General features: G+C 40.1%; 3 protein-coding genes across 11 annotated transcripts in view; 2 read left to right on the top strand and 1 right to left on the bottom strand.

Annotated features, from left to right (window-relative positions):
- The window catches only part of csmd2 (CUB and Sushi multiple domains 2), a 126,895-nt gene that overhangs the window by 112,908 nt on the left and 925 nt on the right, over positions 1-13,062 (top strand). The window contains exon 72 of one of the 3 annotated variants that reach the window (XM_088364402.1): positions 12,831-12,963. The exons of 1 other annotated variant lie outside the window; for it this stretch is intronic. The gene's annotated coding sequence lies outside the window, so the exon portion shown is untranslated. Of the gene's footprint in view, positions 1-12,773; positions 12,964-13,062 lie in introns of those variants that run through there. One more of the 3 variants, XM_088364403.1, reaches the window with a different exon arrangement.
- angpt2b (angiopoietin 2b) lies at positions 1,255-7,332 on the bottom strand. Its single transcript, XM_088365259.1, has 9 exons — positions 6,702-7,332; positions 5,295-5,450; positions 5,116-5,237; positions 4,594-4,817; positions 4,399-4,523; positions 3,350-3,451; positions 2,221-2,387; positions 1,713-1,843; positions 1,255-1,650 (listed from the first exon to the last, which is right to left on the bottom strand). Exons 1-9 carry the CDS (start codon positions 6,987-6,989, stop codon positions 1,490-1,492), a joined length of 1,476 nt encoding a protein of 491 aa, XP_088221385.1. The 5' UTR covers positions 6,990-7,332; the 3' UTR covers positions 1,255-1,489.
- Positions 12,846-13,062, top strand: part of col9a2 (procollagen, type IX, alpha 2) — a 224,811-nt gene continuing 224,594 nt past the window's right edge. For all 7 annotated transcript variants that reach the window (XR_015854780.1, XR_015854782.1, XR_015854784.1 and 4 more), the window contains exon 1: positions 12,846-12,992. Coding sequence is in view for 1 of the 7 variants with exons in the window: in XM_088364425.1 (XP_088220551.1) it covers positions 12,921-12,992 (72 nt within the window). In the remaining 6 variants the exon portion in view is untranslated. The remainder of the gene's footprint in view (positions 12,993-13,062) is intronic.

Consider the following 13,062-nt stretch of genomic DNA (forward strand, 5'->3'; position numbering starts at 1 on the left):
TAATTCTTTCCAAAATTATATTGTTGTAATTTTATGTGCTGTTTTTTGTTTACCACAAATAAGTTAAAATAGAAGAAAATGCAGATTTGTGGTGGTCCTCCAAATAGATTCTCTGTGCACTAGCGCCCCCAAGTGGTACCATGCTTTGTTCAGCACTATAGTAAAGTGCTGTTATGCTTTTTGTCTGGGAAGAAAAAAAAAAAGGCTTAAGAAATAGTAGCTGATGTATTGGAAGTGGCAGGCTGATGTATGGCCCGTATTGCTTTTTCGATGACCATAGGTAAATGCTCTGCATGCTGACACAGTAAACCACGTAGCACAGATGACTAGGACAAATCAGTTCCTCTTTTGCACGCCTGCCAGCACATACCTGGGTTGAGCCCCGGTCGGCCAAAATACCCGTTATGAATCAAAGACGGCGAAGGAAAAAGAGGAGAGACAAAGACTTATGAGCGCTCGGCACCATTTCTCAGTCAAGCCTAAACTGCTCATGCAACAGAGAGTCATCGATAAACATACGGTGCAACAGTACATGAATTTACTCACGAATTTCTTAGTGGCTCTTCATCTTAAAGTGGAATATTTTGAGTATTTATATTGTGATATCGATTATGAATAATGTTGCACCTCATAAGAAACGATTGCATTCCATTGCAAAACAGCAAGTTTGATGATCTTCACTGGACCAGAACGCAACTATTTGATCTGTTGAGCCAGTCGGCCGAATCTAGACTTTATTAAAGTCACTTTGATGGATTCATTCGCGGCGTTGCCCCCCATTGTGATCTATATATAGCCTGTCCAGTCCTTGGAGACTCTAATAAACTAACAACTTGATTTTAACACTATTCACAATTCACACAACATCTGCTTGCGACGATATTCGGCGCATTTATTTTCCATACATATTATGACATGACTTTCTTGTGTATTTACACTCATATCGTATATTAAGACGATGCTCGGGCGATTTTAATAGCGCGGCATTGTTCGGAGCAATTCAAGTGTGTTGAGCATCCGACCTAATAGAGTAGTAAATCAAAGACAGTTAAGTCTGCTTGAGTCCTTCACGGGCCCGGTGAAGCCTTGCAAAGGAAGGCAATTTACAGAGGAACTCACCGGGCAGAACACATTTTTACATTATCGGCAAATAGATGTTTCTTGTGGAAAAATATCTACTGACGGAAATAAAGATATCCCGAGTCCGGCTCGACAGAAAATACACGTGCTATATTCTTTTTTAACTGTCCTAAGATGTTGTAACAAATGTTTTATTTGTACCATAAATTGCCCGAGTAAGAATGGGATTTTATGAGCAAAAAATGAATATTTCATGAGAGCCAGGATAGGAAAGAAAAGGAATGCTTTAATCTGCGGAAGCTGTTTGTAAAGTTTTAAATGCCATTGAGTTGCCTAAGGAATTATGTTGAAGTGAGTTGAGGAGCAACAATTGAGCTGATGTTCTTGAAATGTGATGTGAACTAAACTGTCAGAAGTTTGCTGGGCGCACCATCATGGTCGCCATGGTAGCCATCATATTTGGTCCTTTCCAATAGTACCACTTTATTCCGTTGTAGCGAACCACGTTGGATGAGCTGGGATAATGCATTCCATTCAGGTTGGAAGGTCCACAAGCCTCAAACCACCAACCTGTGGAGTAAAACGTCGTCAAGAATAAGTCAGGGAGAACATTTTGAAGTTTTTTTGGGTACCTCCAGACGCCAGCTGTGCACATTTGCAGGTGCAGCGGTCATTGTCTCTGTCCTTGGTGCTGAATTGGGTGCCGCTGTGTGCCATGCTGTCTGTCCGCCCGGCCGTCCCGCTGAACCCCTCAACGTGAAGGCTGAAATTGTGGAGTCATCCATGTATGGTTTACATCAGAATTGCTTCCAGGAATGTTACCGTATTTTCCGCACTATAAGGTGCACCGGATTATAAGGCGCACCTTCAATGAATGGCCTATTTTAAAACTTTGTCCATATATAAGGCGCACCGGATTATAAGGCGGATAGAATAAATAACTCAACGTTGCTCAAACGTTAATATCGCACAACACACAAAATAAACTCGGAAAGATTACTTTAATAAATTAGTCCTCATCCACATTGGTCCATATATAAGGCGCACTGGATTATTAGGCGCACTGTCGGTTTTTGAGAAATTTGAAGGTTTTTAGGTGCGCCTTATAGTGCGGAAAATACGGTACATCATGATTCAAACCTGTAATTATGCTCCTCCCCCTCTATGTAGAAGCGCTGATAATGTGAGTAAGCCTCATTTCCCTCTCTGTCCTTCAACTGGACATGAAGACTATATTCCCCGGATATGGTCAGTTTATGGATGATGTCATTTCCCAGCCAATGTTCCCCAGAAGCCTCTCCAAATCCCTGGATCGGGCACAAAGACAAAGAAGCTAATGAGCGGGCAGCTTTTGCCAAGAACCTGCCAAGTGTGTTTGCGCTTAATACGATAATGTAACTAAATTTAAGAGTCACATTTATCATTCGGATGGCAGGAAGACTAAATACTCAGTTCTGGAAGTGGCCCTATTGATGACTCAGTTGAGGTTTAAATTTGTTTTAATATTTGAAGCTCAGCATTTTAATAATTGCTTGCTTCGTTCACTACAGACAAGGACATGTGATTCACTTTTAATGGGAAACATAATGAAACTGTCCTACAAGAGATTGCTTTGAGGCTAGTGCAAGTATATTGTAGATAAGGTAAGAGCCCAGTTCCATTTATCATGTGACCTGCAGACCAGGGCACAACAGTTTAGTGATATTGATTGCAGTCAGTGGGATTAAGAGCTCGGAAACGGGATCAAATAATTTATGTTATCTGCCACCAACAGGGTCTCTCTGCTCCCATGCCTCTCAACTGGAGCCAAATATTTACCATCTTGTGAAAATATTATTCTTGAAGGATCTTCATGGATTTGTTTTGTTCTTGCTCCCTCAATTTCCTTCCATCTCTGATTTTCTGATTTCAGGCCAAGTTGTGGCAATTAAGAAATGAATTGCTTCGGTAATCATTCAAAAAGCTGGGCTAGACTCACTCAGTTATCAAAGTTGAAAAATATTTTTGACTCAATGGGCTAGATAAGAAAGGACTTTGTTTAACCGAGCATTAAGATCTTCATACTTGATAGTATTCTTACCTTATGGGTCAGTGAAAAACACACGTGTGTATGTTTGGATGTGTGGGAGTCTGACAGAAAGCGGGAGCAGGTGCAATAACATGGGAGGTGGGAGAAAACACGAGGGCCGCCAAAGATAACACACACCAGGTCACCCTCGATCACACAGTACGATGGCGATCCCATACGAATCAAATCGGCTTTACCCACCAATTTATAGTCCTTCCATTCGCGATGGAAATCCACAGAGCCGTTTCGACGATGTTGGAACACGGTCCACCCTCCACCTCTGGTCTCCATGTCACAGAAAACCTCAAAGGAAATTTTAAGGAGTACACATATGTAAGACACAGTACTGTATTTTTTGGACTATAACAAACCGGGACAGCAAATTAGTCAAATTTGACTCAACTTCAACTTAACATATACATGTTATCATTTTCATTTTATTATTTTATTATTTATTTTCATATTTGTATTAATTTATTTTATTTTTATTATAATATCAATATTACTATTAATTATATAAATTAATATATGATATATATTATTATATATTACATTATATATTTTTGAGAAAATTCAAGGATTTTAAGTACAGGTTATAGCCTAAAAAATACGGTAATTTAGTTTGAAATATTTCCCATTGCTCACAGCTTTAATGATTCAAATGTAGGTCTTTGCTAAAGTTACTCGCTATCATTGAGACACATTTTATAACTTTTGGAAGTGTGTCCAACAGAGAGCTCAAAATCTCTGAAAAATAGAACAAAACTGCATCTGGCCCACTTTATTATAACCACCCAGCTTGCCAGCCTCATTCATGGCATAGATTGAAAGCAGCAGTAGTGATTTGGGGTGTTATAACTAGCACCAACATTGGCCCCCGTTGACAGGAAACACATGGCACAACAACTTAACACCTGGCTGCTTTGCCCACCGGGGTTGAAGAAGAATACACACACAAAGAAGCTGAAGATTAAATGCCAGCCAGCAAACTTAAGTAGAAGTGATGAATAAAAAATGCTGCTATCTTGAGACTAGTGAGGACACCAGACTTGAATCTTAAACCAGGACCATGAGGCCACAGTCAAATTAAAAAGAGCTTGTTATTACGGTTGATTGACAGCTAGCTCCCAACTTATTCTGATATCACATTCAACTCACATGCTCACCACAATAAGAAACATACACACGATGTTCTTAATATATATTCGTTGTCACAATCATCAGATCAATGACCTTTAAAGTTGCAATACCTTGATGGAGTGGGAGGAGTTTGCGAGATGTATGTTGTATATCCCACTCGATCTTTGTCCTGATTGTAGAATCTCTGCACAATCCCTGAAACTAGGTGGATCATGTTTGGGGAAATTGGAAATTTCTGGAGAAGAAAAAAAATGCAGCCGGTTGATTAAATTGACGGTTTTGTATGTTTTGGTTTTGCGTCTTACCATTGCAGTGGTTGAGTAGCTGCTCGACCGTGTCCGTGAGTCGAGCTTGTTGTTTTTGCATCAAGGTATTGTTAAAAGTTGCAGCACCCAGTTGGACCTGGAGCTGGCCGACTAATCGGCTCTGCCTTTGCATCATTTCCCGCAACTGCTGCTTTTCTCCTTGCGAGCTCTCCAGCTCCATCCCGTAACGAGCCTCCAGTGCCAAAAGTCTCTGTTCGAGATCACTGAATAAAAAAAAAAAAATCCTTCTGATGTAGGATTTTTTTTATTCATACCAACTGCCGTGTTGACCCGCCTTTAACCCACGTTGACCAAAACCTGACCTCATGTTCCTGCGTTTCTGGTAAGAAGAATAGGAAACCCCTCCTAGCCATTTTACTGCACAAACTTCCTCTACATGCTCTCACAATGCTTATTATATTATGAATGCCATGTTTGGTCAGATTAGACTGGCTTTTATTCCCACTTCTGATACGATCTGGACTACATTGAGCTATGATTAAACTCCCGAGACAAAATCACCTGTTTTTGTCACCGAGACGTGAGATCTCCTGAGTCTGCAGGAGGATGAGCTTCTCCAGACGGTTGGTAAAAAGTGAATACTCAAGTAGCTGGATCTCCAGGCGACTCGTTTGGTTTAATACCTAGAGCGTGTCGACACAATTATGTCATGTATCACAATATATTAGCCTTCCTCGTACCTGAGTTTCTACATCAGTCAGTTTGCGAGTCTGCTCCGCTGACTGGCTGAGAAGGTTGGTCCCCATTTCCAACATGGCGGCCGTTTGAGTGTGCACGGCGGTTCTTTTTAGTTCCTCCACGCCGGAGCGAACGTTCTCTTGGATGAAATTCTCCAGCTGAGGAAAGAATAATTGAGAGTAGAATAATGGCAGTAATTCTCACTGAGTCCGTCTGATCTTCCACTTTAAACAATCAAAGCCTTCCTGATCTAAATCCAAGGTTGGAAAAAAAAAAAAAAGCCATTAACACATGGATTAAAGCAATCTCCGACGGAAGAATTTAAGATCCCTGGATTGTGAAAATCACGTTTGGGATGAAGCGTAATGAGTCTTGTGTGTTACTCGTCGAGACATTGCACTCATTTGTTCGTGTAATTACAGCAGCAGAGGAACACCAGGGTGGCTATTAGCCATGTTTGGGTCATAATTGATGTCTCGCTCAATATTAATACACCTTTGTGTGTGTTCATGGCGGCGCTTTTTGAAAGTAGTATTTCACCAGGTCATCAGCTGTACAATATTTGCATAAGCTGTCGAGGCTATTAATAGAAAAACAAAAGCATGCTCAATCTTCTCTGCAAACCTTCAGCAGCAGGAGGGAAAGCAAGGTTGCTTTAGGGGCTTGGACAAAGAAAAACAAACATGAGTTTCTTTTTAGAAAACAGCAGAGAAGGAATTTGCAATGTTAATGTCCCTCTTGGTGCACGTGTTCACTTTTTGATCCCGAAGCAAAACGACATATGTGCTGTGATTTTTTATTTTGTGGGGTTTTTTTTTGCATTGGATATGATTTTTATATATGACCAATATTTGGCAGTCTTCCCAATATTTGTCATTCTACATCAACAGAAAAATCTATGTGGCCATTTTCTTCAACAGCACACAAAGAACAATCACTTTCTTTCCATCTGTACCTTTTTTGGACTCTCAGACTCATGCAACTGTCTCAAGGGGTGCTTGCCATGGAAGTGAGGTCCTCAGTTCACACACTTGAGCTTCAGAGAGTGCACGGGGGAATTGTGGCTAGTGTGTGTGTTTTTATAAATGTATTTGCAGGAAAGAGAGTAGAGGAGATCTGATGTTAGACAAGGTATGAGATGAGAAGCATCTCCAAAGCATTCAACAAGCCTGGGAAAATTTATGGAGATGGACAGACAGGGCAGGCGGGGAAAAAAAAAATCTTGTGAGAATGTTTATATGTGGTATTCATGACATTCTATTTTAAAATTCAAAACTGCGGTCATGTTTGATCAATCTAAAAACTATGCATACAATAAATATTGAAAGCGCCGCAGACAAGAATAGTTCTGGCTTCCACATGGCATGTAGAAGACAGAATTGATTTAGAAGCTAATCAAAGGATTGTACCTTCTGCAGCCACAGGGTATTATTCTCAGTGGCACTTTCCAGATTCTTAATTTCCTGCCAAGAGGATCTGCTCTTCTGGTTCCTGCCGCGATTGGATTTAACCTGGGCTGGGGAGTCCCCCTGGAGCGTATTTGAGACCTCAAAGTTTTTCTGAGGCTGGCAAAGTTCCACCTCGGGAAGGATGAAAGTGTAGCGGCAGGGGCCGTGCTGCACCTGATGCTGCTGGCGCTCGGAGCCAGCCACAAGGTGGGCCAGGTAGACCAGTATCAGGCCCAGCATGCGTCCCATCTCAGGATCCGGTCTTCTTCAGAGAGCGCACATGTTTCCTTCACTCTTCTCTCCTCTTCTGGTTGCTCTTCCATCCAGATGTTTCCCTTCTCTGCTTTGTTCCTGCTTCTCCTCGTGGTGGGGTCCACATAACAAGCAATTACTCAATCCATCCTGAACAAACAATAGTTGCTTCTGTCCATGTGCTGGTATGGAAAAGATCAGAGTTCTTCTTATATTCCTGCCAGTAAAGTTCTTAAAGTCTCAAGAGGAGTCTTTCTATCTTCCTGGCTACAAACGTTCCGACTCACTCAGTGACCCGTCCTCTGATACTTTCACGTCTAGCTTACAGAATTAGGAAAAGAAACAGCAGAGCTCCAGTCGGAACTTTGTCAACTTGTTGCCCCCTCCCACTCTTGCTTTCCCTGCTTGAAAAAAGTAAAGTAGCTTGGAGAGTTTGTGTTTGTTACTGATGGTTGCCCACCAAACATTTTAGCATCCTTTCATTCACGTTTCCCCAAAGAAGAACAAACAAACATGCTCAGGTTCTCGCTAATGCTAATTGAAGTTTCCAAAAGTGGATTTCCAGTCAACACTCATTCCACACTACCATTGTTGTGTTAATGCTTAATGACCCGGACCACTTTGAACATCAAATCATTAAATAACATGTGCTAAAATTCAACCAATTAGAGTTGAGCAATACTCACATCCAATTTTTCAAATTTAAATAGTTTGTCATCCATAAAAGTACAAAAATCTGGCAACTTCAATATACCCATTAAAGATGATTGAAGAAAAAAAAAACAACAACACCCCCACAGAGATAATTTATATTCATTCATGCTTGAAACCACATGTGAGCTTTTTATGCATGCATGGAATAATATAAAAGGCAAATGGGACTCAAACATGTTAAAGATAAGATGAGAAATACTGTGCATGGTCATGGATGACCACAGTCCATCCCACTGGACATGGTCTGGATTTTCTCACGCATTCCACGAGTGGATGCAAGCCCAATTAAAGTGTTGTTACTCACTCAGTGTCTAACGGGGAAGTTGACAAACGTTTGGTACGGTGAACGTAAATCCAACGTGGGCTGTCCCGGCGGAAAAAAAAAAAAAAAAAAATAGAGTTACTTTCACAGAAACAAATGTTCACAGCAAACCCATCTGCTATTCTAGTCAAGTGGTCGGGAATATCCGTCCTGTGGTGGGAAGCCAACATTTAACGTCACACTGTAAACCTCGTAAAAAAGTATTTCGCTCAAGCTGACTATTTCCAGATTGATGATATTTATAATCAATCACAAGAATTTTATTTGCGTAGCTTTACTCAGTCAGTAAGACAACAGAGAGCCCAGTGGGGGAAGTTCTGAAAAAAAACAAAGCTTAGCTCCACTAATTTGTGCAACTAATAAACATGACCTTGTGTGAACTTTCCGAATGCTGCTCATTTCAAACGTTCAGGGCAACTAAATTCACCAACCGCGCAGTTTAATCAAGGTATGTTTAGATGACACGAGTGAAGCCATCCAAATCCTAATTGTAAGTGAAATGTGATGCTTAATGATTACAGACCATGGATGCAAAACAAACACTGCTGCTCTGGGATTTTTTTTTTTGTGTGTGTGAATATTTATGTTTAAACCCCGACCCTTTATGTAATCAGAATTATTAACATTGTTACATTCACCACTATTATTATTTTGGGCCCCTTGAGTATGTCTGTTTCCATTCTTCTTACAGGTGACCAATGCGACCATAAAAGCTTTTAATGTACCGTATTTTCCGGACTATAAGGCGCACCTAAAAACCTACAATTTTCTCAAAAGCCGCCTTATAGTCCGGTGCGCCTTATATATGGACCAAATTCCTAAATTTAAACTGGCCCGAAGCATTGTGTTATGAAATCAATCATAAGTGGCCCACTGAAGACTATGAATCATGAATCAAAAAGACTATGGATCATTATTTTGTGATTATAAAGTAATTTGTTGCGTCTGATGTTGAAATAAAAATGATAAAATGGAGAATGATTTGATTTGAATTAAAAATCTGACATGATGCATTAATGATGCGCCTTATAGTCCGGTACGCCTTATATAAGGACAACATTTTAAAATGGGCCATTCATTGAAGGTGCGCCTTAAAGTCCGGTGCACCTTATAGTCCGGAAAATACGGTACTTTATATGTAATTTAAAACTACTGCAAGCTGTTTATAATTAGGGGGCACATTGCTTGTTGTGCACTGAGATTAGGTCATACAACACATTTCATGGATTGGAGACATATTGGAAGCAGCTGCCGGTTGCTAGTTACCTTTAGTTCATCACAGTTACCGCAAAGGCAACAAATAAATCTGTAAAAGGAGAACAAGATATTCATGGACAAGAGCCACGAACATGAAGGTGGAATGGAATGTGTCATTTCTGTATGAAATGTAAATGTAGACAAAAAGGAGACCCAATTCCACGCTGACAAAGAGCAGCTGCCGCTTTAGTACTCGAGCGTCAGTTCTGAGAAGAAAGCTGTTATGAATGATGACAGCGGATGATCATCGCAAAGCCTGATGGCAAAAGCAAGACAAAGCAGATTTTGGTACAATAGAAGCTAATGCTAATAAAACTCGACAATAGGGAAGAATAATGCTAAAAATGGGAACTTCAAAGTATGTTTGATATCGAGAGGGAAATTGGAGGCGCGTCTCTTGACTCTAAAAAAAAAAAAAATCCATGAACAGCTGGTATATTAAACGGGCCAGAATAAAAGATGTCAACAACCCGGAGGTAAATTCACATAGAGTTAGTCAGTGATGCAGTAAGCCACCTGCGTCGTTTAGGTGATGGCGTCTAACGCCGTCAGCGGTACGGAACACCAGCGCCGAGGTTTTCAATCAAGCGAGAGGAAAAGGTGTGTCCAAAGTGTCACTGACAAATGTTGAGCGTAAGACCTCCAAGGGTTATTGAGGGCGGAATGACACGGGATGAAAATTGGAAGATAAAGAGATGGATGAAGCCGGACAGCAGTCACAGAAGGGGAACGGTCGGAGATAAGTCACCCAAAAGACAAAGCGGGAAGGTGAGAGAAAGAGTTCAGGCAGTTCGAGAAGGACAAAAGCGACTTGGACAAGGCCTATTTTGTAGCAACACCAACGAATTGAGGTGTTGAAGTGTTGTCGTGCACAAATACCCCGAGGGGGGATGAAGAAAAATCCTCCAGATGGGAACGAGCGAGGCGAGAGATTGATATGTTAGGATTGCGCAATATGTTGACAATATGTTGTTGAGTGAGTTCATGTGTTGGAAAGTATCGTTTGAATTTTTTTTTAAAAGTCCACATGAGACCTGATGTGACTAAAAAAAAAAAAAAAACTCTAAAGACAGATTTTTATGTGTTTTAATGATTATTTATATTTGTCAGACGTTCTTCAAACAAAATGGCCGTCGCTGATTGGTGCTATTTTATCAACAGCCAACACGATGACGAAAACTTTTGTCGAAACATACGTGGGCAATTATTTTCACATTAGTCGGATGATTTTTTGCCAGATAAACTAAAAACTTATTCCAAGAAATAATAATAAAACATACGCCTGTCAGAAAGACACACAACCGGATCCAAAATGCAGAAATCTTTTCCTCTGGGGAAAAATGATCAAATCATTAATGTCAAGGTTCGGTTCTGGATTGAAGAATCTTGATTAAATATGCATTAGATTCAATCGTTTTAGACTAATTTACTCGCCACTTAACTATTTACTCAATGCAATGGAAGACACAAAGTAGTCCGAACAAAGTCCATTAATTGTTATCGACTTTTTTTTTTTTTAAATCCAACAGTCTGACTATTTTGTCAAAGTGGAAATGAGGTTTCACCTTTAATTGGAAGTTAATACTAGGATATCTACTTCAAAAAAGTCCTCTAAACAGAACTGAAATATTTTTGATGTACCGTATTTTCCGCACTATAAGGCGCACCGGATTATAATGCGCACCTTCAATGAATGGCCCATTTTAAAACTTTGTCCATATATAAGATATATATATTTGGCCCGCGGGACACACCTGCTGTAGTGGCTCAATATTGGTCCATATATAAGGCGCACCTGATTATAAGGCGCATTGTCGGCTTTTGAGAAAATTGGAGGTTTTTAGGTGCACCTTATAGTGCGGAAAATACGGTAGAATAAAACTTTTATTTGGATCGGTGCTTGAAACTGATGAGCCTCACACAGGGAGCTCTTAAAGGATTTTACAACCGCGGCTTTCAGCCGGACCACCTCATAAGTACTTTTTTCTTTCCCTCTCCGGGTGAAATCAGTATTTGATCTCAGTAAAAAAAAAAAAAAAAAAAATCTAAGAGACTGATAACAGTTTTTTTCATTTTGTTTAATGTCTGCATGTTGTTTTTTTGCCCACGACTACCAAACCTGACCTTATAACCCCAACTGTAATTAAATTTGATTGACTTGTCATCACTAAAAATATAAATGCATAATCAAAAAAAAAATCGTAGAAGAACAATCCAAGAAGGATAAATGGAAATATAAATACGTGATATGTATCAACGGAAACAATTACACGAACAAGTGAAGTGCACTTAGACTCCTTCAAGCAGCTTGACTGACAACCTAATCATGTGTTTTCATCCGCTCATTGATTTTCCATGTCAAAGAAGTCAAAACCCTCAAAGTGATTTTCATACCAGAATTGCAAGCATGAAAACCCCCTAATGAATATTTCATAGCAAACGGACAAATATCCTTATCCGTATGTCGTTTTGTGCCTCTTGACTGATTGTTTACTTTTCGGGCCTGACCAGATTTGTTAATGGGCGGTTGTTTTATCACTTTGCCGTGACTCTTTACACGTACACTCGAGGTTAATATTTATCTGGTTATTCTTCAGCATGTGCCGTATATGAGCCTGCCCAAGTTTTATGAGGATATTTTTTCTGCACTTTTTTTTTGTCTCAATTAAACAACATTTTAATTCTGTAATTTTCACATTTTATATAATGGCAATTTTGGAGATGTTAGTCGTTTAGGCCTCATCCTGGTGTCACTCAATGCCTTGTCCGTTTATTTATATTTATATATATTATTATATTACGCAATGCTATTTATTGCTTGTCCTCCCTTATTGTCCTCAATGCTGCCAAATTACTCCAATTAGTTCACCACTATTATGTCCAAATAAAAATCTGTATTTTATATAAAAAAGAAAGATAACACCAAGGAGCTTTTAATTTTTTTAAAGTTGGTTGTCTGATGATTGATGGGTTTTTATAATATGGGCAATTATTTCTCAGTCTGCTCTGAAGACCTCAACAGCACCAAGCTGGAATCTTTTGACTTTGCTGCTCTCTAGTGGATCTTAAAAGAGTTTTGTGTTATTTCACATAACGACTTTAGGGGTCACTATAAGGTCATTTTGACGTTCCAATTTGTTTGCTCAGATTCTAAGGAATCTTGCTATTTTGCAAAAAAAAAAACTGTCATTTTTAAAAATGACAACTTGATGCTTTAGTTTTATTTTTAGAATAGAAGAATAAATTACCTGCATGATCTGATGTTTTCCCCGCCTCTTAAAATTTACTGGACCAAAGTTCTGAGTAGTTTTACGGTAATCCTGCTCCTATGGATTTGGGAAGAGCTTGCTTTGCTTTAAAAAAAATATCAGTGAAGTAACCAATCACAGCAACACATGGAATATGTCTTTCCTTGCTTCTTCTGAGGATGTGATCTTCAAACCTCTGCCTGCCCCCCCCCCTCCCTTTTTTCATGAATGTGCACATAGCCACAACCCCCACCCCTGCACACCTTCTCCGAGGCATTTTTTTTTTTACCCCACCAGTCTCTCACTGTGCCGGCCTGGGACGCAATAGGGAAGCAAGACGAGAGGATTTGGTGAAGCGGGGAGAGAGACCGTCAGGGGAGAAGGACCATGGCTTCTCTGTCGGTGGTGCTGAAGTCCTGGGTAGTTCTGCAGACACTCTGCTTGGTTCTGGCCCAAGTGGTAAGTGGACAGGGAACACCTGCAAGACCTTTATTCCGAGGAAGGGCGGGGGCGGCTTTTATTAGGTCGT

This window comes from Syngnathus floridae, chromosome 21 (genome assembly GCF_059516105.1).
Source record: "Syngnathus floridae isolate MCC-2025c chromosome 21, RoL_Sflo_1.0, whole genome shotgun sequence".
NCBI classification, from domain to species: Eukaryota; Metazoa; Chordata; class Actinopteri; order Syngnathiformes; family Syngnathidae; genus Syngnathus; species Syngnathus floridae.